This window comes from Myxine glutinosa, chromosome 8 (assembly GCF_964187855.1).
Source record: "Myxine glutinosa chromosome 8, kmMyxGlut1.1, whole genome shotgun sequence".
NCBI classification, from domain to species: Eukaryota; Metazoa; Chordata; class Myxini; order Myxiniformes; family Myxinidae; genus Myxine; species Myxine glutinosa.
The window spans coordinates 48373046-48399529 of NC_136268.1; the positions used below are offsets into that span (position 1 = coordinate 48373046).

Sequence of the window (26484 nt, forward strand, 5' to 3'; positions counted from 1 at the left end):
ACCACGTCTGCACAGTTTACCCGATTATGCTCGAACGTTGACTAGTCGCGCTACGCTAGATCAATGAAGGAAAAGGACACAACGGCTGGATTAAAATGACACGACACCAAGGGTTCAGTTCTCAAGACCTCCGGAGGAGGTTATATTAGGGCGGAAGGTCAGATTACAGGAATGAGAGGGACAGCATAGGAAGATAGGCACTTAGACACACTCTTATATTAACCCCAACAGACGACAGATAAACGGGACAAAAACTGACTCACACGGGGATTGATGGCAAGGAAAGGCAGAATCGATGGCTCCAGGTGCACCTGGGCTCAGGGCAGAATCGACCCGGTCCGGTCCGGTCCAAAGATGCGGGGAGGTATCGTCGCGCTGGGGGTGGCGTCCTCTGCTCTCCGTAGTTCAGGCGCATCTGACGTCACGTCCGGCAAGTCGCCGCGTATATCCGGCGGGGAGTGACACGCCCTCGGCTCGTTAGCTCCGCCCCAGATGGAATCGGCCCGTTGCTTCTCATTGGGTGCGTGCGGGGGGGTTACCGGCTCCGCCCTTGACGAGGGGCTGACAGGGAGCCCCTTCGTGGTAACCCCGTCGGAGCGCATGGTCATGGCGGCTAACCGAGCCGGTGTGAGGACGCACACTCCCCGCACGCCGCGCCGCGCCCCTCTGTTGTTGTAGTTGTTGTTGTAGTTGTTGTTTGGGGAAGAAGATGGGAGGAGGTATGGGAAGGTCCTAAACTCACTACTGGTGCCATATAATCACATTCTGGTGCAACGAAGAGTCAGAATTAATGGAAACGAGTCCTTAACTGACATAGACTAAGAATAACTAGCAAGATGTATGAAAGTTGTCTACGTGAGATGCGGTGGACCTGGGCACGACATTTAATGGGGGAAAAAGGGGAAGGTCGGTTCTACAGAGTGTTATTTACAGGCAATGGGACTAGGGAATGGGGGATTGGGGATAGTTGGGGAGTATTGGGGAAATAGGGGAGTATTTACAAGCGGATATTGACGCCAGTCCCATATCCGCAACAATATATATATATATATATACATATATATATCAAGTAATGAACAGTAAACGCGGGCACCATTGACAGAGGAGACTGTGGCGTTACCACAGGCATACGGACCTCTCATGCATAAATACACCAGAGAGACACCGATGCGTGGAGGAGGACAAAGACAAAGTGGGACATAGCCGACACAGGCAACACGGACAACAAAACACAATACACCGCTCAAACACACACAAAACACTTGCAACATAAGCCGAGCATGGGTCCATGGTCACGAGGTCTCGCAACGCAGCTTTGTGATTGGTTGATAGAATAGGCCCACCCCTCCCCCCAGATATATCTGGGAGGAGGTGAACAAGGGAACTTCTCTTGATGAAGGCTAGTGGAGGCTCAGCGCACGCTGGGTTGCTGGCCGAAACGTTGAGTTTTTCAAGACAAAGCTATAGGTTGGAGAACGGAAAAATGGATATCGTGTGTGTGTGTGTGTGTGTGTGTGTGTGTGTGTGTGTGTGTGTGTGTGTGTGTGTGTGTGTGTGTGTGTGTGTGTGTGTATGTATATATATATATATATATATATACATATATATATATATATATATATATACACATACATACATACATACATACATACATACACACACACACACTCTTAGGGTATGGTCTGGGAATACTATAATTAACTCGCCAATTCTCTATATAGTTTATGCATCTGTGAACGTAGCATAATCGAAAATGGTTTCGCCAATCTCAATGAAATATTGCAAACACGCTCAGGGTAACCAGCGTCAGGTCATGGGCACAAAATTAAAGACAACAAAATTAACCCTCCCCCCCCCCCCCGGAGACGATATGTACATGTGTACACCTGGAATAGTGCGAGTGGTTTAAACACCGACTCCTGCCGGAGGGACTGGATGTTGACATCATATTTCACTACTGGAAGGAGAGGGAATTACTAGTGTTGAAAATAAATGCAATTAATTTGTCTACGGTGTAGGCAATAGGTGGCCAACTCATCACTAAGGACTCCCTCGGATCTCTATCCTCCACAAAAAATGCTCAGATGGGCTACCCAATTTAAAGTCCATCCGAGGGATGGTACACACCGCCAAATTGCCCTACCTACAAATCTGGGCCAAGATTACATCCCAGGTTATACAGCTGAGAAAAGTCTGTGCATAGCTCGAGGGCCGTGGTTCTTAACCTGGATTCGACCGAACCCCAGGGGTTCAGTGAGCCAATCTCAGGGGTTCGGCGGAAGTCCTCCGAAACGTATTGCAATTGGTTTTTTTGTTTGTTTTTAGTTTTGTATCAATTTTGAATCTATGTGTAATTACGCTTATTACTAATATTATTATTATTTTGCTATGTATGTTACGAACGAATGGAAATGTTATTTGTAATTGTATTCCCATCCCATTCATGGTTTCTCTGGTCTGTGTTTAAGATAAGTTGTTTCACACTGACTGTAGTAAGTTGAATCAATGAGCAACTTGCTAATTATTCTGTTGATGGTGCTTACTTGCTTACTTACTTACTGGATTTTGGACTTTGCAGGTGTTCGGAAATTCCAGTGAATAGCCTCGATTAGCTTGCCGTGTGCCGTGCGTCATTGGTCTCGCCTTACTTTGGAGTTACTGATTAATTGAAAAGCAAGTTGGAAATGTTTGTGGATATGCAGGGCGGGTTCAGAGTTATATTAAAGTCAAAAGTGGATGGTGATTATAAAATATGATTGAATTACTCAGAAAATTAGGTGGAGGTGATATAACTCCTTTGGTCGCAATTCAAAACGAACAATTCACAGTTTTCTATGTAATATTATAATGGGATTTGAGGTGACGTAGAGTTGAGTAGATAATAAATCCCGTCATCGTAATTATGTCATGTTTTCTTCGTTAAAATTTCTCAGTTTTCAGAGGGGTACTGATTAATTATATTTAAGCATGTTCCCTTTTTAATTTTTGCCATATAATTATTTGCCCGAACTCAATTAAGATCAGTTTGTTACTTTTTTTTTTTTTTTGCAGTATGTCGAGCAAAAAAAAGGAAGTGGTCGTAGGATTACGTGCGGTACGGGTTCACGTGTTTGACGGAACGGAACGGAAGTCAGCGTCCTCAATGCATGCTTTGCAATGTCAAGTTGAGCAACTCCAGCCGAGCACCAGCAAAACTACGGGAACACTTAAAAAAACTGCATGGCGAGGGGCAGTACAAAGACGCACGCTGGATGAATTCAAATTGAAGAGAGTCTGATTCGATGCAAGTGCTACCTTGCCCACTCTCGGCTTCGTTCCAATTGACAAACCGATCCTCACCGCGTCGTATGAAGTTGTGTACCTGATCGCAAAGCAGGGCAAACCGCACACCGTTGGGCGAGACACTCATCAAACCGGCCACGTTGAAGATGGCCAACATCATGCTGGGAAAAGCTGCTGAAAACAAGTTGTCTCTCGTTCCACTCTCAAATGACACCATCAGATGCAGAATCGACGACATCCTTGCCCAGGTAGTTGCAGATTTAGTCGCGAGCCCGACAAAATTCAGCCTTCAACTCGACGAGACCACCGACGTTTTGAATTTGAGCCAGCTCATCTTATTTGTGCGTTATGTCAAAGGAGACGAGATCAAGGAAGACTTTCTGTTCTGCAAGCCTCTCACAACAACGACGAAGGCAGCTGACGTGAAGAAGCTTGTGGACGACTTCAGAAGCAACGGCCTCTCGTGGAACATGGTGTCTGCAGTTTGCTCGGACGGAGCTCCAGCCATGCAGGGATGCAACTCCGGTTTTGGAGCACTGGTGAAGGCCGATGCACCACACATGATCGTCACGCACTGCGTCCTGCACAGACACGCGCTGGCGTCAAAATCCCTGCCTCCAAAACTGGCCAATGTTCTGAAAATCGTCGTTGAAACTGTGAATTACGTGCAAAGCCGTGCTCTGAATCATCGCATCTTCAAAGAGCTGTGCAATGAAATCGGCTCTGAAATCGAAGTCCTTCTCGACCACTCTAACGTTCGATGGTTATCACAAGGGAAGGTTGTAGTGAGCCGTGTTTTTGCCTTGCGTGTAGAATTAGCCCTGTTTATGCGAGAACACCAGCATTGCCATGCAATGCGCTTCCAAGAGTCAGAGTTCATCCTCGCCTTGGCGTACTTGGCTGACATCTTCGACACACTCAATCATCTCATTTGCCAGATGCAGGGTGGTGGAGTGAATGTCATCGAATCTGAAGAAAAGCTGAGCGCTTTCCGAAATAAGTTACCGTTGTGGAGGCGGCGAACAGAGAATGACAACTTCGCAAACTTTTCGCTGCTGGATGAGTGCGTGAGCGGGATCGAAGATGAGTCTGAAGTTGGAGGCACTGCTGTACCGGGGGAGCTGAAGCAAGCGATTGCCACGCACTTGGATGAGCTGGGAAAGTCATTCAATGGCTACTTCCCTGACCAAGAGCAATACCAGCATGGGTGCGGCAGCCATTTACTTTCGACGTTGCGACGCCAGATGTCGACGACCAATACCTCACCAACCTCATCGAACTTCAGCAGAGCCAGACTCAACAACAACTCTTCGGCACAGCAACGCTCTTAACGTTTTGGTGCCGCCAAATGGAAGGGTATCCTCACATCGCTAAAATTGCACTTGAGATCCTCACGCCGTTCGTTACAACGTATCTCTGCGAGCATGCGTTTTCAAAACTGGTGGACATTAAAACAAAGAAAAGGTACAGGCTTGCATGCGAAAATGATTTGAGGATGGCCCTTGCCAAAACAAAACCAAGCATTTCCCAGATCGCCTCCCGAAAAGAAGAACAGAAAACGCATTAAGATGCAATTCTTCTTAATTTTTTGGTCAAATTTGAGGAGTTCCGCGAGTGTTCGGTGGGTTTCGTTAGGGTTCGGCGCCTTTAAAAAGGTTAAGAACCACTGCTCTCGGGTGTCCAGGCTATCCTGCCAGTCTATCTTACTCTAAAATATCAATTTATATGAATGGAACGAAACCAATTTCTATCAAACAGCAAATGAGTGAAAAAGTTAATAAACACCATTTTATAACTTTAAAAAGCTCACCTATGACAGTGAAAAAAAGAAAAAAAAAGAAGAAACTTATTTATGTTGAATATGAATGCAAGATTTATTCAAAAGGAATAAAACTAATGAAAATACATGGCCGTGCTCAACTGGCACACCCGACCAATAAATCGATCAAATTGATGTCACGGGTCTAACAAGAGTACGAATATTAGCCAAACAACAAGCGTAACGCCATTACGCCTTACGAAGTGAAGCGAGTTGACAAGCTGGAAGACGCAAGGCGGCCATCTTGGATTTTGACGTGGCGACCCAATTTTCAATAGTATTCTTCCTTATGCCTAGATACACCCACACACCAGATTAGAAGTTGGTACTTCGCTTATTTTTCAAGATATTCCGCTCACAAGGTTCAGACATACATGGTGGTGGCCATCTTGGATTTTGACGTGGGTTGCAACCACACACCAAATTAGAATTAGGTCCTTCGCTTACGCACACACGCACGGACGGAGGGGAAAACCATAGTCCCCCTTTCGCTCCGCGGTGCGACGGGGGACAAAAAAAATAGATTACTGAAGTAGAAATTGCAGCAACCTTAATTTGAGGTTAGAAAGAAAATACATAATTTTGCTCTCTTGTTTATACTTATTCCAAATAAATAAATGTTTTGAACAAGACAAATGTCAAGCCAAACAAACAGTTTATGACAAACAACAATGCAGTCATTCATAAATGGGTGATAATGGATTTTAGGATGGCAGTCCACATTCACCCCTTTTATTAATTTTAAACAAGGATAGGGTTGCATCTTCAAGTCCGAGGTAACGTGTGCAACAAATCCTTCTACTGCTACCATCTTGAATGGCAGTTACAAAACTAACCGATTTGCGGTCTTTTACTTGTGACAGGCCCAATGGTCACACGAGTGCAACATTGTGTACTAATCAAACAATATTAGGATTATTCAGGTCTATTCCTGTGTGCCAGACGTATGCATAATGTATGATATTTGCTTGAAGAGTAGCAGTGGTAATGTCGTCATAATTATATTCGAGTTAGGTCAGAAGGGAACACAATATTACCTTGAAGAGAGAGTAGTCACAGCCTGCCAGAAGGCGACTGGCTGTCTGGATGTGGTTAAATAGTCTGAAACACAATCAGCAAAACAAAATAATGATTTTCACAAAATAAAAATGGGCAATTTGCATGTTCAGATTTCTTCCTGCCATACCGACATCTGCAGAATTATATACAAGCAATCAGGGTACTCCAGGTGTGAACCAAGGCTCACCTATGACATTTCGACCACAGAATACTCTTCAAATGGCACAATGCACAAAACATTCATGAAGACTTGATACACACCTTGAGGTAGAAGGTGAGAGAGGGAGTGGAGCAATGGAGGATATGCTTGAGGTGAGGCCAAGGGGCATGATTGAATCATGTCGACAAAAATAAAGGCCACAAGAACCATATCATTTTCATCATGGTTTTCTTTTGGTGTGGTTTTAATTAGTAAAAACCTGTAGTTTGGACCAAAGTGATCATGCGCATAAATCAACCAGGCATGGCTTAACAAGGATGACAAGCGTTACGCCTAGGTCCCCCGTCGGGGAAGTGATGTGAGTTGACAAAGTGGAAGACGCAGAAAACATGCTATGATATGATATTTCGCTCACAAGGTTCAGACATACATGGAGGCGGCCATCTTGGATTTTGACGTGGCGACCCAATCAATATCGTGATAACTTGTGGTTTGGGGAGGTGAACAAAACAAATAAATTAAGAAAGCAGTTTATTTTGAATGCCTGTAACAGTCGTAGAGTTAAGGTCGGCACTGCACATGATCACACTTCTTTTCTAAGTCTGCTTCAGTTATTGCCATGACATTCTCCTCCACTGGCTATGCTCGATGAAGTGCAAGGTTCAAAATAAATAAATAAATGGTTAAAGAGCTGCATCCATCCATCATAAATCTACACCATCGGAGGTGCCATGCCAATGTCTCGGCTTCTCAAAACGTCAGGCGTTCACTTCCTTGCTTTTGAAAACCCTTCGGTGACATTTCCTGAGTCAAGGTTCAACGTACCAATAAATAAATAAAATATGGGAACTAAACCATGTCCTAATTGTCGATCTCTCCGCCCAACGACCAATCATAGGATCCCAAATCTTGGGTGGAACATGTAAGTAAAAACACGGGGTAAGAAGAGGTTCCTCTTTCAAAGCATAAATGACCCCTGTTACCCTGTCGAGCAGTACTGCTGGGAAGAGGAAGAGCACTGTTCTCACAATTAAGCAGAAGATTGACATACGTAGGAGACTGGAGAAGGGAGAAGGGAGAAAATAGAAATGTGTTGATGCACGAGTACAATGTGGGAGCGTCAACCATCCATGACGCTAAGGCCCAGAATAACAAGTTACTGGAATTTTACACTAAGTCAGAGACAGACAAAGCTACCGACAAGCTGTGCTCGATACAAGCAAAAGATGGAGCAGCTCGATAAAGTTCTGTACGAATGGTTTCCTCTCAAGCATTCGGAGAGAGTGCCAATCTCAGGACCGATGTCAATTGAGAAGGCAACGTATTTTTATGATCAGATGGGACTGACTGATCAATGTGCCTTTTCTTATGGCTGGCTGGATTGTTTCAAGCTGCGACATGGGACACGGCAGCTTGATATCTCAGGAGCACAGAAGTCTGCAGATCACGGTCCAATAAATTTCCAGTATGGTGACACAAGCAAGTGACAATAATCCACTTCAACGTTTGACCGAAGCCAAAATTTAAGAATGGTGTGAAGTGGACCCGAGATGTTAAAGTGACCCATGTTAAGACTGACTCGGAAATCATCGACAGTGTTGTTAATCCACAAAAGGAAGTTGAACAAGAAGACGACTCAGAATAAGAAGACGTTTCAATTGAACATATTACCTGAGCTGATGCTGGGGTGTGTTCTGTTACCAATGAGCTTGTAGAGCACCCGCCAAGTGGTTTCAGCTCTAAAGCAAGCACTCCAACAAAACAGTCGATAAGGAATGGCTGCCTGGCTTGGAAAGCGATAGCAAGCTGATTGGTAACTGAACACAACCCATGGTAAAGGTCTTGACAGGCTTGTGACGTTTCCATGAAAGGCAGAAAGCTTACAGCACCGAGGAAGTGATGCAGCTGCACCTCATACAAGAACATTTCATGAAGACGCAAGAAACAACGCAGCAGTCCAACATAAGGAAATGATTCAAGAAAGCCTCGAGTTTGACAAGATGATGAAACCGACGAGTCTGAGAAAGTGGACAATGACAATTTTTATATCGTTCATCAACTAATAAAGACTAGTTAGGTCATCTCATCTCGATTCTCGAAGAGATTAATTGATAAAATGTGTCTTGATGTCTGGATGTCTGTCCATCTGGTGGTCCCTCTGTCCATTAACCTTTTGCTATTTTTGCTACTCCTCCCTTATCACCCAGCTGATTGTTCTGAAACTTGACATGAATATACAAAACAGGAGGCCGCACTATTGCTCAGGCTTATATTTTTACCTCCACCACCAAAGGTGGATGGAGGTTATGTTTTCACCTATGTCTGTCTGTTTGTCTGTCTGTCCGTTTGTGAACAAAATATCTCAAAGTTGTGGACGGATTCAGACTAAATTTGGCAGAGATGTAGCGTATGTGACAAGGACTAAATGATTAGATTTTGGTGAAGATCTGGATTCGGATCCAGCTAGTATAATTTTTTAAGTGATTCTTCACCATTGAGTGATATGGCCAACCAGGCGGAGGTATGCTCTCAACTGAGTGCCGTTCTAATTTGATTTCGGATCATGGGGGCTCTGGGGGGGGGGGGGGGGGGGAGGGAATGATGGGGGGCAGGGGGGAGGGGAGGAGGTTTCACCCCCAAACGTTGGATCCCTACTTGTCCCTTATTTACCAACTGGTTGCTGTCATCTTGATTCTCAGAAAAGATTGGATAGAACCCATAAGCCTGATAAAGCCCTTCTACTCGATGGCTCGCACAATCACTCAGGATTTGGTTTCTTGATTTCGGGTCATGGGAGTTCTCAGTGTAGGGGGAGGGGGGGCGGGGAGGGGAAGGGGGGTATCCCATAAAATATGAACAATAATCAATAAAAATAATAATTTCTGTCGCTACTACTCTGCCCCGACATCTCCTACATGGCAGTGGTTGGAGGAGTCCCATCCTGCTGCAAAACGAAGGTGGAGCAAACACCGCTGATTGGCTCAGAGCGTACAGTACAAACAATGGTAGCAGTTGCATTTACTCAGGGAGCACCACGTTATGGATTTTTCTTTATGAGTAAACATTTTCTCCAGGAGAAAACGCTCGATAACTAATCAGCGTTCTATGGGCAGCATTACGTGAGGTAAAATACTGTGTGTGTATGTGTATATATATATGAATGAAAAATGAATGAATGATCGTTTTAAGGCCATTTTCCCCGCTAGAGCAGGGGTTAGCCTGCATTAGCCTGCTCTAGCTCAATGTATATATATATATATATATATATATATATATATATATATATATATATATATATATATATATATATATATATACATATAGTTATGTTTTTGGGGTAGGGGTGAAATACCTTAGTCGAGATAGAATTGTGTAGGTTTAGAATGCTCCGTATGCCACGAAGCCACCTCGATGCAAATTAAGTTCGGCCGATTATCCGGGTAAGATCGTACAGGTGTCTCCACATGGAGGAGTGGAGTTGTGCTAATTAATTATAGGGTCTGTAAGGTTAAATTCCCCTGTACGTGATTGCCAATCGCCTCCCTGTGGTTTTTCCCTAATGTTCTCATTACATTCGGCCAGCCAGGAAATCAAAGGCTCAATAACTACAACAATCGCACTGTAAATGGACTCATTCGCTCACAACGCCACCAGGTCCGACAAACCCGGCACATTTGCAGATTGGCACGCAAGCCCTGCCTCACGGCCAACAACGTCGTCCGAACATTCCCAAAGGAGATTAGATGACTCGTGGCGGGGAGGCCACTCCCTCCCCAGCCTTCATGATTGAGCAGCACTCAGTGATTGGACAGAGAGTGTGATGTCATCGTGAATGATTCGATACTGAATGAAAAGGCTCTCTCGCTCTCTCTCGTCGGGAGTGGACGCTGTGGTTTCGGGTGCACTGGTGAGGAGACGTGTCGGGGCTTTGGGACTGTTTGCAACGTGGAATGAGGAGGTGTTGGTTGATGGAGGTGCCCTGCAGAGAAGGAGGGGGTCACGAGCGAAACAAAGAGGGATCCTGCCTGCTTGCCTCATGCCAGTAGCTGGCTGCAGGTGCGATTCTATGCCATTTTGTGTGTTTCCCGTGCGGTGGTTCAAGGCGACGACCGGCAGCCTTCCCAGGCATTTGGGGACGCAAAGCTGAGTTCAGCCGATTTTAAAAGGGATTTTATTTTTACTTTCGTTTTCCCCTTGTTTGTATACGAGTCTGAATGGAGATGTCTCATTTAGGAATTTTCGTTTTACCTCACCTTTCATTATTACTTGCATTTATTTTCATTAAATCATTATTTGTCGAATCTTACTTTTCTTGTATTGTGGATTTTGCTGTCCCGTCTCTGTATCTGTGGGGATCGGATAACCCCTGCCTAATAATGATAACCTCTTACCTAATCGGAGTTCCCGATTAGGTAAGACCTCAAACATTCACACGCACGTCACTCCCGCCAAGGTAGAAGAGTATACGCCTCGGAGTTAAAGCTTGTTTTGGCCATTTGTCCTTTTGGGGTCTTAACCCCGGGGACACACGACAACATATACATACATACATACATACATAAATCTCAAATAAACAAATAAATAAATATATTTATATATCTATATATATATATATATATATATACATTATATATATATATATATATATATATATATATAATATATTATATATATATACACGTTCTACTATAATAAGAGAGGTTGGTCTGTGTGTCCGTCTGTCTGTGTCGCCATTTTTCTCAAAGATGGCTGAACAGATCTTCGTCAAAACTTTCAGAGTTTCATCAGTGAGTGCCCTGGAGTGTTTTAGTAAAAAAAAAATTTAAAAAGTTTGTTTTTTTTCTTTAAAAAAGTCGCTCGATAGTGCCTACGCCTTTTAAAATTAATGACAGTTATATACAAGTACACATTCACATAAATAAAAACAAAACAATCACCAGACATTTGAATACAAACAAGCTTCCAGGGAAGCAGAACTCAACTGAACTGACTGGACAACTTTAAAGTAGGTCAGTTGTCTGTACTAGATTTGACTTAAATGAAAAGCCAACAACCTTGTGTAATAATATTAACGTTGTTCGAGCTGAAAACAATATGGCGGCATATGCGGCCATTTTGTGACAGATCGGGTTGGAATGCAATAGCAACCTACCTTGTGTGGTAAGGGTTAAACATTCTAAGTTTGATCAAAATCTGTTAATATTTGTGGACGCCAGAGTGTCAACGTCGTTTTCATGACCAAAAACAAAATTGTCGCCTAAGTCCGCCATTTTTTCAACAGATCGGCTGAAATGCAATACCAACCTGGTCCTTGGGTAAGGATGCTGCATGTCAAGTTTGATCAGAATCGCTGGATATTTGTGGACGCTGAGTGTTAACGTCGAAAAGTTAACGTACGACAGACGACAGACGACGACGACGACGACAGACGACGGACGCCGGAGGGTTCAGTATGTGATGAACTCAACTGGACGGCAGTCCAGTTGAGTTAATAAATCAAACGATTCCGGAAGAATACGAAATTGGTAGTACGGCTTCTTCTTCCTGATCGGCATCACACTTAACTCAGAAACGTGATGAACGCCACATTCACCCACCAGCATATATATGAACCCCCTTCCTCTCCTGCCTCACCCCCCTCCTTCAATCGTTGAATCTTAATGACTGTTTAGCGAAAGTGTGTGTAAACCCCAATTAGCATAGACCAGAATAGGATGTCCAGTTAGATCACCGATACTCCACCGGTCTCTTTTTCCCATCTCCCATCCGTGTGTATCTTAAATCACCCCCGTTGACCTTTCATCATACCTCAACATGGAGAGCATATGTGTGCCGTGTAAAGGCACTCAAACGGGGTTTTACACATGGCATAGCCATGCTACGAAGGGCTGCAACAGCGCATGTGCTAGACTCGCATAGCTGGGGGGAGCGGGAGGGAGGAGAGGGATGGTAGTTGGGCAGGGTACTGCTACGAAAGGCAGGGTGGCACACAGTGCATAGAGACAGACGGGGACACGGGGAATATCTGTACATACTATACTCATGCAAAGTTCAATGCCTTCACCATAAGGTGCATGACACTTTCACATATCCGCTGGACTAAAGCAAAAGTACAGTGAAGCATAAAGCTATTCAACATGTTAACCAAAACTCACCCCCTACACCACCTCTTTTCTGATCCTACCCCCCCCCCCCCACCCCCACCTCCACCCAGCCCAAAGAAAAAAAACCAGCTCTAATGACGATTCAAGTAGATCTTGAAGAATCCAAAGAAAACAAAACAATACATTTTTTAAAGAAACAACATAAAAGGTGCTCAGCTGGGTCGGTGATAAAAGAGTAGGGCATAGTGAATGTTAGAGCAGTGGGAGGGAGGTTTGGAGGTGACAGAAGTAAAGGCAAGGACAAGATTGAATAGAATCCAATGAACTCAGACGAGCCGTTATAAAAATAGCACCATCACAGACACCACCAGCAATTTTCAACTAGAATTTTAACGAGTCAGCTCTGGATATGTGGGATGCATGCCAGGAAACTCACGCCCAGAAGTCTTCCACTGTGTCCACCTTGGCAATGAGACGCAGATTCGCCGTCCAGGTTTTCGTTTTGTCATTCTTGAAAAACCATAAAGCCCACCTGCAAGGAGCACCAAATCAAGCAAAACCTGTGCATAGTGATCAACAGGGAGCCTGGGTACAACACTCGACAAGAAAAGTAAACAAGTCAAAATGGCCCAGAAAGATGCATTCTCAAGTCGCCCCTGTGAGCGTCAAGAGTTAACCTCAGTGGAAAACAGTATCACAGTTAAGCCAGATTCTCAATTTCAAAGTCATTAGTGAGCCAGATGGGGGTTTTTTTTATGCGAAGGCAACATTGTAATTTTCCTGACTAACTATTTCTTGCAGCTTGCTCAGATTAAGTGAAACATTAACAAACAGAACAAGTAGCTGCGATTATTAATTAATGCTATACTTTAAACGTTGCATATGTAATAAACAACAACAGGCATTTTAAGGCCATTTTCCCTGCAAGAGCGGGGGTTAGCCTTGCGGTCCCCATGACAATCTTCCCCATTTTGCCCTATTTTCTGCATCTCCCCTTAACCCCCTTGCCCGCATTTCTTCTTCCACCATCTTTAGCCAAGTCTTTCGCGGTCTTCCCCGTCCTCTACTTCCATCTACATTCATTTCCATCACTCTTCTCAACCAGTCACTTTCATCCTTCCTCAACACATGACCAAACCATCTCAACCTGTCTCTTCACAGCATCAATCACAGGCTCTATTCCCATCATCTTTCGCAATTCATCATTTGTCTTCCTCTCTCTCAACGATACTCCGCACATCCACCGAACCATTCGCATTTTTTTTTTTTTTTTTTGTATACAAGGTCGAGGCTCGTGAAAGAGCGAACATTAATCACACAGAAAGACAAACCGACACATAAAACATATAACATAGGGAGCGGTAGACGGTAGACAAGATGGGGAGAGAGGGGGAAGGACACAAACACAACATTTGAGAGCAGGGACCGAGAGACATGGAGACATCGAGAGATCTGAGAGAGGGCGAGGGCTTTGGGGGGGGGGGCGTGGGAAGGGGGCGGTGGGAGAGGTATAAAACATATGGACACTGCCAGGACTTCCAGGAAAGAAGTTGGAATTTCAAACAAGGTGGATCTGGGGTGAATTAGCGGGGGTAGAAAAGATCAAGGTTTTGGATGGGGGAAGATAAGAGATGGTGGTGAACAGCTGTTTTAAAGACCTGGAGGGAGGAGTGGGATTGAAGGGAGTGAGGGAGTTTGTTCCAGAGGCGGGAGAAAAGAGGAATGAAAGAGTGAAGGTGAGCAGAGAGCCGAGATTTCGGCAGTTTAACCATCAGAGGGTTGCTGGCAGATCTTGTGCGACCTGTAGGAATATTTGGGGGACAGAGCACAGAGAGAGCTGGGGGTGCAAGGCCGGAGAGGAGTCGGTAGAAGACAGAAAGACCACCTACCTGCCTGCGGTGAGTGAGTGAAAGGCCCTCAGAGATAGCTTCATCGCGGGAGATTCCAATAATTCTGAAAGCTTTGGTTTCAACAGCGTGAAGCCGAGCTAGGTGTGAGGCAGGAGCACCGGCCCATAGGGGAGAACAGTATTCCATTGAGCTGCGGATGAAAGCCTTGTATGTGGTGAGGAGCTCAGGTGTGCCGAGGAAGGACTTCGCACGACGGAGGATGCCCAGTCGGCGACTGGCTTTGGAGGCCAGCTTGGAAATGTGGTTTTCCCAAGAAAGATCATGGCAGATAGTGAGACCCAAAATCTTGAGCGACAGAACTTCTTGGAGAGGATTGTTGAGAAAGTAGATGGGAGGGTTGTCCAGTCGATCTTTTCGGAGAGACATAGTAAGAGTGTGAGATTTGTCAGGATTGAAAGACATGAAAGACATTTCCACCCTTTCCAGCCTTCATTGCTGCTCGGCGTTCATTACCCATGTCTCGCTCCCATAAATCATAACACTTCTCACACATGCAGCATACACCTTTCCCTTCAGCTTCAACGACAATCCCCTCCTCATCAGCACGCCACTCAGTTCCCGAAACTTCTTCCATGCACATCTCACTCTAGCAACCGTTGCCGAGTCTGATCCACCTTCTCCATTCAGCATGTCTCCAAAGTAGCAAAATGTTTTCACACCTTCCTGTATTCAAGAGCTTCATGCCGTCTCCAAGATCCAACTCAACATTTCCTCCATCTGCAGCTCCCTCTGTGCATACCTTACATTTGAATGTAGCTGCCACACTGGTTAATGACCCTCTCAGACCACTACATTTTTGATGAACCCACTCAGCGCACATTCTACATTGAATGGAGTTCACTCCGACACCCTTCCTGCACACAGCACATACTTTCCTGCCCATCCATACTTTCCACAATCAACACCAGATCATCTGCATACAACAACTCCCACGGTAAACCCTCCTTTACGTTCTGAGCCAGCACCTCCATCACAGCTACAAATAGTAGTGGACTTAGTACCGACCCCTGATGCACTCCCACCTTCACCTCAAACTCACCACTGTTCCCGTCCTTCGTCCTTACAGCTGTGCACGCTTTTTTGTCCATTGTCATCACTACTCTGATCAACCATTCCTCCACTCCTAACTTCCTCAATGCCCATGTCAATACTTCGCGTGGAACCCCATCGAATGCTTTCTCCAGATGAACAAACCCAAGAAACAACTTCTTCCTCTTCTCCATGTACTTCTCCTGCAACTGCCTCATAATAAAGAGCGCGTCTGTCATTCCTCTTCCTGGCATAAATCCAAACTGCATTTCGTCGATCTTCACCTTCTTCCTTATCCTCCTCTCCAACACCCTTTCCAATACCTTCATTCCATGCTCCAATAACTTTATCGCTCGGTACAAGCCACACTCCAGAGGGTCACCTTTCCCCTTGTATAGAGGGACGAGGGTACTCAGTTCCCAATCCACTGGAAGGCGGCCTTCTTTCACCATCAGATTACAGATCTGTCATACTCTTCACACCCTAACTTCCTGCTGCCTTCAACATATCTCCCACAACTCCCGTCGACCCTCCCGCTTTTCGACTCTTCATTGCTTTTATCGCTTCCTCAACTTCCTTCTCAGTTATCTTCTCTGCCGGTCCTAAAACTGGGTTACTCCCTATGTTGCCATCCCATTCATTCTCTGTATTCAACAGCATTTCCATATATATCTTTTCCATGTTCCTTTAAAACCTTTGGCTACGGCTTCCCCTTCGCTCCCACCTTTTGTTCATATGTGTGTTGTACCGTCCAACAAACAGTGATGACTCCATCTACATCTCGCTGTCTGATAATATGGACCAACTTCTTTCCACCCATCCCAACCCAACTCTCTTCCTCACATGTGGTGATTTCAATTGTCACCATGCCAGTTGGCTGGGTGTGGGTACCTCTCTCACCAGCCATGGCTCTTCAGCAAAGGACTTCTGCGACTCACTGGGACTGACACAATCTGTCAATTTCCCGACCCGGATCTCAGTCAACGGAGCATCTTCTCTTCTGGACTTGGTTATGACTAACTTCCCTGAAAATGTCTGCTGCTCTTCTTCTGCTCCAATCGGCTCATTTGATCATGTGCTTGTCAAAGTGGACATATCTCTGACCATTCTCAGAGAGCCTCCTCAGCGTCGACGAGTCTGGCATTTCACTCAGGCCAACTGGCACGGTCTTCAAGCAGCCATCAATCATCTGGACTGGTCTCCCATCTCTACCGCCTCTGACATCAACTCATCCTGGGAATTCTTCCAAAGTAAATTACTCTCTCTCATGCACAGATTTATCCCATCTCGTCTTCAGTTGTCATACCCTTCCTCCCGTCCATGGTACACGGATTCTTGTGGTGAGGCTGTTGCCCAGAAACAACTTGCTTTCGTCTCCTGGAAAGCAAATCCAACGGAAGGAAATCTCATTTCCTTTCACAAAGCCCGAAACAAGTGTGTGTCCACCCTCAGGAGAGCCAGGAAACTATATCTCTCCGTTCTCAAGCCCGAACTCTCTTATCTGTCTCCCTCTTCCAAATCCTGGTGGCGTCTGGTCAAATCTGTTTCTGGTGTTTGTTCCCCCTCCATTCCCTCCCTCACCTCAAACGGCGACACGGCTGACTCCGCACGTGAAAAAGCTGAATGCCTCAACTCTGTGTTTGCCTCTAAATCTTGTGTCCCAAACCCATCCCTCTCTGTACCCACCGTACCCAGTCGTTCCCAGCTGCTCCTGGACTGTGTCCTTTCCTCCTGACAAGGTGGAAAAGTTTCTGTCAACCCTCGACTCTGATTCTGCAACTGGTCCTGACGGCATCAGCCCACGGGTCCTAAAATCATGTTCTTCCGCTCTTTCACTCCCTCTTTCTGTTCTCTTCACCCTCTCTTTTGCTCAAGGTCATCTGCCATCTGTTTGGAAATCAGCCAACATCACCGCTTTGCACAAAAAAGGTGCAAAAACAGATCCTAGCAACTACAGACCAATCAGCCTTCTCCCAATTATTTATCAGCAAAGTCATGGAATCCATCATTGCTTCAGATATGAAATCTTTCCTCTTCTCCAATGGCTTGATCTCTGACCATCAATTTGGTTTCAGACCTGGTCACTATACTCTGGGCATGCTGCTTCTGCTTTCTCAACAATGGATGGAGGTTCTCAATGCCAAACAGGAAATTAGAGCCGTCTCCCTTGACATATCACGTGCCTTCAATACGGTCTGGCACCCCGCTCTGCTCACCAAACTCTCCTCCTTTGGTATCCATGGAAATCTCCACGCATGGCTGGCGGACTTCCTCTAGTCGTAGTCAACGTGTGGCCCTGAATGGGTTTCTCTCATCTCCTCTTCCTGTTCAGGCTGGAGTTCCCCAAGGTAGTGTTCTGGGCCCTGTGCTTTTTCTGGTCTTCATCAATGATCTCTCTGACTCTCTTGAAAATCCTCTCTATCTCTTTGCTGATGACTCTACTCTCTGCCGCTCCATTCCTCATCCCTCAGATCGGCAGTCTGCAGCCTCCTCACTCTCTGCAGACCTGGTCAAAATCACAGACTGGGCAAACAAGTGGAACATGTCTTTCAATCCTGACAAATCTCACTCTTACGATGTCTCTCCGAAAAGACCGACTGGACAACCCTCCCATCCATTTTCTGAATAATCCTCTCCAAGAAGTTCTGTCACTCAAGTTTTTGGGTCTCACTATCTGCCATGATCTTTCCTGGGAAAACCACATTTCAAATCTGGCCTCCAAAGCCAGTCGCCGACTGGGCATCCTCCGTCGTGCGAAGTCTTTCCTTGGCACACCTGAGCTCCTCACCACATACAAGGCTTTCATCCGCAGCTCAATGGAATACTGCTCTCCCCTCTGGGCTGGTGCTCCTGCCTCACACCTAGCTCGTCTTCACGCTGTTGAAACCAAAGCGTTCAGAATCATTGGTATCTCCCGATATGAAGCTAACTCCAAGGGCTTTTCACTCACTCACCGCAGGCAGGTTGGTGTTCTTTCCGTCTTCTACAGACTCCTCTCTGGCCTTGCCCCCCCAGCTCTCTCTGGGCTCTGTCCCCCAAATATTCCTGCAGGTCGCACAAGATCTGCCTGCAACCCTCTTATGGTTAAACTGCCAAAATCAAGACTTTCTGCTCACCTTCACTCCTTCATTCCTCTTTTCTCCCGCCTCTGGAACAAACTCCCTCACTCTCTTCAATCCCACTCCACCCTCCAGGTCTTTAAAACAGCTGTTCACCACCATCTCTTATCTTCCCCCATCCAAAACCTTGATCTTTTCTACCCCCGCTAATTTCACCCCAAATCCTACACTTTTTTGAAATACCAACTTCTGTCCTGGAAGTCCATGGTCTCCTTGTGTTTTACACCTCAACCCCCCACCCTCCCCCCAGGCCCTCTCCCTCCCGTGCTTCTCCCTGCACTCAGGTGTTGTGTTTGTGTGCTTCCCCTCCTCTCCCCATCTTGTCTTCCGCTCCCTCTTTTTGCATGTTTTGTTTGTCTGGTTGAAATAAATGTTAGCTCTTTCACGAGCCTCGATTCAGTATACAAAAAAAAAAAAAAAATTCCATCTGGGTCCACAACGATTTGTCCCACTTCATCCTTCAAGCAACTCACCCCCATCACATCACACCTCTCTTTCACTATCTGCTTTGCAATGCTGAATACCGCTCTCTGACTCTTCCGAATCCAAGCGTTCTCCGAACATTTTCCTTCGTGCCTCCTGCGCCTTTGCTACCTCTTTCTTTGCAGCCTTCTTGGCTGCCTCATAACTTTCATGCTCTGCTTTTTCTGCTCCCGTACCCTTCGCCTTGCCTTCTGCCACTCCTTGAACTTCTTCCTCTTCTCCTCAATCCTCTTTCCAACTTCATCATCCCAACACGATGTTTCCGAGTGCCTCAGTGGTCCTTTTGTCCATCCACATACCTCACCAACGGCTCCCAACAGACTATCTTTCATTGCCATCCAACCACGTTCAAGCTCAACCACATCATCCTCTACCCTACTCAGCCTCTCTTTTAATGCCTCCCTTACTGTCACCTCCTCTTTCAACCTCCACACCTTCCTTCTCGGTTGGTACTTCACCCGCCGAGCTGTCCTCGCACCTTTCACCGTTATGTCGCAGACAACCAAGTGGTGATGTGAAACAGCCTCCTCCCCCGGGATCACCTTTGTGTCCCGGAGGTGTCCCATATCTCGCCTACGCACCATCAGGTAGTCAACGGTTGTCGTCGACCCACCTGACGTGTTTGTGTCAAGCTTATTATCCTCTCTCTGGAACTGAGTATTACAAATCAACAAATCAGCTCCATCAGCAAACTCCAAAATCCTTTCACCTTCTCCATTTCTCACACCATATCCGTAACCCCCATGAACTCCCTCAAAACCGTCTATACTCCTTCCCACATGTCCATTTAGGTCTCCTCCTACCACAACAACTTCCTCATCTTTCACGTTTGCCATCAGCTTCTCGATCGCACACCAGAACTTGTCCTTCTCTTCATCGCTCCGACCAACCTGCGGAGCATATCCCGAGATGACCTTCACCAAGAGCTTTCCAATCATCATTTTCACCATCATCAACCTACCACTCACTCTAGTCACACTCACCACACTGTCTACAAACTCCTCAGAAAATAGGACACCAACACCATTCACACCCTCCGGGCACCCTTGCCACACAAACTTGTATTTCTGTCCCTGCCTACCCTTCACCATTCTCACACCACTTCTCTTCCATCTCATCTCTTGCACACAACATATGTCCACTCTTCTTCTGACCAATACTTCCACCACATCTCCTGATCTCCCTGTCATTGTCCCTACATTCCATGTCCCAAACCGATCTCCACTTCGGGCTGTACCCTGCCCATATGTAGTTGTAATTGTCATGGTTCTCTTTTTGAGGCAATGTTTTTAGGGCCGGATGTCCTTCCTGATGCCAATTGCCAACCCTCTTAGTCGCCTCTTACGAGACGCAGGGATACGGTGTACCTATTCTAACCAGGGTACACACCGGGAACCAGGGTACACACCGGGAAACGTTGCATATGTAACAACAACGATAATAAAATGTTATTTGCGTTAGTGTTTCATAAATATCCCAGCAATTTCTGTGAAAGCAGCCCAATTTTGGCATCAAAATATTCCATAGTTTTTTACAGCCAAAAAAATGAAGTTCCAGGAACTGACATGAATGAAGTAACGGTGGGATGACGGGAAGGGCAAAACGGTGGGAAGGCGGGGAGAGCGGGACGACGGTGGTACGACGGGGAGAGCGGGACCACGGTGGGACGCCGGGGAGAGCGAGACGACGGTGGTACGATGGGGAGAGCGGGACGACGGGGAGAGCGAGACGACAGTGGGACAACGGGGAGAGCGGGACGACGGGGAGAGCAGAACGACGGTGGGACGACGGTGGGACGACGGGGAGAGCGGAACGACGGTGGGACGATGGGGAGAGCGGAACGACGGTGGGACGACGGGGAGAGCGGAACGACGGTGGGACGACGGGGAGAGCGGAACGACGGTGGGACGACGGGGAGAGCGGAACGACGGGGAGAGCGGAACGACGGTGGGACGACAGGGAAGAGCGGAACGACGGTGGAACGACGGGAAGAGCGGAACGACGGTGGGACGACGGGGAGAGCGGGACGACGGGGAGGGTGGGACGACGGGGAGAGCGGAACGACGGTGGGACGACGGGGAGAGCGGAACGACGGTGGGAGCGGAACGACGGGGAGAGCGGAACGACGGGGAGAGCGGAACGACGGGGAGAGCGGAACGACGGGGAGAGCGGAACGACGGGGAGAGCGGAACGACGGGGAGAGCGGAACGACGGGGAGAGCGGAACGACGGGGAGAGCGGAACGACGGGGGGAGCGGAACGACGGGGAGAGCGGAACGACGGGGAGAGCGGAACGACGGGGAGAGTGGAACGACGGGGAGAGCGGAACGACGGTGGGACGACGGGGAGAGCGGAACGACGGTGGGACGACGGGGAGGGCGGAACGACGGTGGGACGACGGGGAGGGCGGAACGACGGTGGGACGACGGGGAGGGCGGAACGACGGTGGGACGATGGGGAGAGCGGAACGACGGGGGGGGGGGGGGGAGAGCGGAACGGCGGGACGACGGGGAGCGGAACGGTGCGACGACGGGGAGAGCGGAACGGTGCGACGACGGGGAGAGCGGAACGGTGCGACGACGGGGAGAGCGGAACAGTGGGAAGGTGGGGAGAGCTGAACAGTGAGACGACGTGGAGAGCGGAACAGTGGGATGGAGGGGGGAGCAAAAAATATTAAGATTCCCTCTTGTAGGCGGAGTAGGACCAGGGTTAAATTTAGGAAATGAAGAGCTCCTCAAACCAATTGATCACTGTGTTGTGGTCCTGGGATTGAGCATTGTATTTACTTTGCGCACGCGAAGCAAAAAGCTGGGTTAAGCAATTGGTTCATATTTGTCCGGTCAGTTTATGATCAAGGAACACCTTCTTTAAATTGAATGATATATTTTGAACATGAATCAGAAGACAAGTTCGCCGTTTATCAGTACTTTGAATTAGAATTTGTCCCGATCGCACAGGCAAAGAAGCGTGAGATAATGTTTTACTCTGCCTGTCAGTTAAACAAAATTGAAAATCATTCCAAACAGGAAATGTACTTATTTTTAACGATGTTCTGAAGGACACAAATAACAGGCACGCACAACTAATGTAACGTGTTAGATAGGGTGATGTAATAGACATGAGGTAAAACGGTGGCAAAACCCGGAATTAATTTATTATGCCTTTAAACCTCCTTAAACCTTTATTTAAATTGAATTTTATACTTGAATACTGTCGTTGAAACACAAATCGCCTTTACAATAATTCCAGTAGCCGCGCTACTAACCATGCCACGCTACTTCCAGTAACGATATATAGCATGAAAGGGCATGGCATGTGAGAAAGTGCATAACAGGGAGAAGAAGCACTTGCCAATATGGCTGTGTACGATGCTCATAGATGCTGCATTCTATGGTGGTCAATCCATCCATCTACTAAGATGCGACAACGTATTGTACAATGTACAAGGGTGGTTGGTGCCTTAGACTGCTAAAGTAGCGTGACACTTCTGGATTTTTTAAAACGATCTTTCAAGTCATTATTTTATTCAAATTGAAGTACTGTATATACTTGAACTCTGCATGGGGTATTGTTTTCTATGAACTTTTTAGCTTAAAATGGCAAGGGATCACATGCATTGTAAAAAATATATCCGTCAATATGTGGCGATAGTATTGCAATTTGAAAATGTATTCTTTGGACTGGTTGGGAGAGTGAATGAATGAATGAATGATCGTTTTAAGTGTGCAATGGGAGAGTGTGCAAGTAAAAATAATAGATAAATAAAATTTTAAAAGAGCTATCAAAATAAACTGTCACGGCGAGCATAAAATATGAAGCTTCAATCCAGCCCAGCTGATATGCCAAATCGATATTTTGCTGGCCGATTGGCGTCCATCCAAATATCGATGATCTAGCAATATAATCGACATTGCGCAATAACAATCACTTTTGCTAAAGCAGCACGACCACTCGGCGGTGATAGCTGGTGCTTGAGAGATACACACAATCGATATTTATATAACCCTAATGATGACCCACTGCACAACAGATCGAAGATATAGCTGTTTATTGCCATATATTGTGCTGATATTGATGTAAGCAATTTTTGTACTCTCATTGAAAGCAGTATTGTGTCAGTCATCAAGTCATACAAACAACATCATAATGGGTATTTTTGAACATTAATTGCGCTTTTTCAGTGGCGAAGAAGCCGATGTGGTCCGACATCAAACTTCATCTATACTGCACTGTATATGAAAGTATCCGGATTTCTCTGTCTGCCCCTCTGCCTATCATACTCTTTTCGCTGAGACAGCATGACTGCAATGTGTTGAGTGCTAGCCTCGGCTTATACTGATGTGCGCATCCTGGACTTAGACATTTCTTTAAAGTTTGTTTTCTTTGTTTACGATGGGCATGTGGGGGGAGGGGGGACATGGAGGAGTGCGGGGGGATGAAATGTGATTTCGAACACAATGATTGTGGGGGGGAGGGGGATGAGTGTTATGTTTGACAATGGTGTTTGTTACTCTGAGGGCATTAAGTTTGTGAGCTGCCACAGGAGCGCTTTTTTGGATGCGGGCTTTGCCATCTTCACAAAAGCCCTCCTGCACGGGGTTTGAGTCAGAGTTCAGATGGGGTGATTGTACCGGTACAAATAGCCTCCCTCCTACTCAGGTACAGGATCCTCAATGGAAGACCCTGATGATGAGGCAGAACTGGCAACTGAGATGGGACCAAGTTTTCTCACCATGCGTATGAAAGGCGAGAGAGAATAGTGTTGTGTATATCGTTTTTTGTTACTGGGACTATCGCGATGTGATAAAACGAATCCAAAATGTCGATATTCTTCCTGTCAATTAAAATAAGTCTGAAAATCTTCAGTTTACAACAACGAACACCACTTTTTATATTATTGAATGGGCTCAAATATTGACAGTTTGAACTAGAATGGCACTTGGTAGAGTGTATACCGCCGCCAGACTGAACAGTTAAAAAAATTTTTATCCCACAGATAGGCCGGATATGGATCCAGACCTGAACCAAAATCGAATCAGCTACTCGTCACATAACCAACTCATCCAACTCGTTTTGTCATAACTCGTCCGCAACGATTTGAGATATCGTGCCATATATCCTTTTTGGCCCCATCTCTCAATGGTGAAGAATCATGAATAATTCTAATATCTGGATCCGGATCTTCACCAAAATCGAATTAATATTTCTTGCCACACACCTAAAATCAATGTCCACCAAATTTAGTCTGAATCTCTTTTAACTTTTTGAGAAATCCTGCTCACAGACAGGGGTGATAACATAACCTCGATCCACTTTCGTTGGCGTAGGTAAAAATGTTACACCATGTTGATGTTTTTTTATTTCCAATATATTATCATGGCGATTATAATTAGATATAGCCCAGCCCTAATGGGGGACGGACACGGACTGGCGCACGCGCACGCACACACCAAAATGCTATGGATCAAAATTCAAGATCCAAAATGTCTACCTGTTCTGTAGGGGGTGCTTGATGTAGCTCTCAGGACTCTCCACTTCCTGGTTATTTGCCTCTTCTTTTGGAGAATCCTCAACTGCCTTCGGCACAGCCTGCGTTTGTATTTGCTATAGGATAGGGGAGCAAGGTGAAATGGGAAAAGGGAAAAGGAACAGCATTGCTCATTGGCACAACTCCCAACTAAGCAACGACTAATACACAAGGAATTTTGGCGCAGGAGACCATTTGGCCCATCATGCCTGCAATGCGCCAACTACAGAAAGCATCACTCATCCACGTACAAGTTTTGCAAATATCCCCATACCCCTCAATCTCCAATGCTTCTAGGTACCTATCTAAATCTAATTAAACCTATTTACCCCCTCCACTACCACTACCTTTCCAGGGAGGCCATTCCATGAACTAACTACTCTGACAAAAAGACTCCTGCCTAACTTTCATCTTTACCCTCAGTGTGTGGCTTCTGGTCATAACACTCCACTCTGGTGGAAAAACTCCACTTCACCCATCTTCTCCATCGTCTTCATTATCATCAACATCACACTACTCAAATCCCTCGTAATCATCTTTCTAATGAATCAAGTCTTATCTCCTTCATTCCAATAGCCCTATGCTGAACCCAATTTATGGCAGATAAAGGTGCCTTCAGAAAGTATTCACACCCCTTAACTTTTTCACATTTTGTTGTGTTCCAACCTGAATTTCAAATGGGTTAAATTGAGATTTTTTTTGTCACTGATCTACACATAATACCACAAGTCAAAGTGCAATTTATTTTTTATAAATTTTTACAAAATAATTAAAAAAGAAATGCAGAAACATCGAATTTACACAAGTATTCAACCCCCTAAGTCAATGCTTCGTAGAAGCGCCTTTGGCAGTGATTACAGCTTTGAGTCTCCTTGGGCATGTCTATACAGCTTTGCACATCTGGATTTGGGGAGTTTCTCCCATCCTTCCTTGCAGATTTCCTCAAGCTATGTCAATTTGGATGGGGAGCGTCAGTAAACAGCAATCCTCAAGTCTTTCCACAGGTTCTCACTGGAATTCCAGACTGCGCTTTGGCTGGGCCACTCAAGGACTTTCATGTTCTTGTTCTGAATCCATTGCAGTGTTGCGTTGGATGTTTGCTTGGGGTCATTGTCCTGTTGGAATGTAAATCTTTGCCACAGTCTAAGATCTTTTGCACTCTGAAGCAGGTTCTCCGAAAGGATTTGTCTGTATTGGGCTCCATTCATTGTTCTGTCTATCCTTACAAGTCTCCCAGTCCCTGCCGCTGAAAAACATCCCCGTAGCATGATGCTGCCACCACCACGTTTCAAGGTATGGATGGTGTTAGATGGTTGATCAGCTATGCTCGGTTTCCACCAGACATAGTGCTTTGTATTCAGGCCAAAGACTTCAATTTTCATTTCATCAGACCACGGCAACTTTTGCCTCATGCTCTCAGTCTTTCTCGTGCCTTTTTGCAAACTCCAGGCGTGCTGTCATGTGCCTTTTTCTCAGGAATATCTTCTGGCTGGCCACTCTCCCATCAAGCCTAGATTTATGAAGTGCTGCAGAGACTATTGTCCTTCCGGCAGATTTTCCCATCTCAGTCAAGGAACTCTGAGGCCTGGTGTTGGCTTAGCGGTTAGGGTGCTGGTTTGGGATCCTCGGATCCTGGGTTCGAATCCCAGGCGATCGCCGAGTTAACGGCAGGTGGGTTGACTCAGCCCGTCATCCTTCCGAGGTCGGCAAATTGCATACCAGTTCACTGGTAATTCCCTGTGTGCCGCAAGAGGCGACTAACAGGGTTGGTGGCAGGAAGGGCATCCAGCCGTAAAACATTGCTTCAAAAAGGGGACCACGGTGCCCAAAAAAGGCCAATCCCTGCTCTGCAGGAAAAAATGGCCTCTGAAAGTGGTTCTTGGTCAAGGAACTCTGTAGTCCTGTAAGTGGTCATTGGGTTCTTGGTCAGTGGTCACCTCTCTGTCCAAGGTACTTTTTTGCCCGGTTGCTCAGTTTGGTCAGACGGAAGGCT

At 46.1% G+C, this 26484-nt stretch overlaps 1 protein-coding gene across 5 annotated transcripts in view; it reads right to left on the reverse strand.

Annotated features, from left to right (window-relative positions):
• The window catches only part of LOC137432466 (eukaryotic translation initiation factor 4E), a 123446-nt gene that overhangs the window by 54206 nt on the left and 42756 nt on the right, over positions 1 to 26484 (reverse strand). For all 5 annotated transcript variants that reach the window (XM_078783241.1, XM_078783243.1, XM_078783239.1 and 2 more), the window contains exons 2-4: positions 24456 to 24568; positions 12861 to 12956; positions 6139 to 6202 (exon numbers count right to left, since the gene is read on the reverse strand). In XM_078783241.1, coding sequence (XP_078639367.1) covers positions 6139 to 6202; positions 12861 to 12956; positions 24456 to 24568 — 273 coding nt within the window. The remainder of the gene's footprint in view (positions 1 to 6138; positions 6203 to 12860; positions 12957 to 24455; positions 24569 to 26484) is intronic.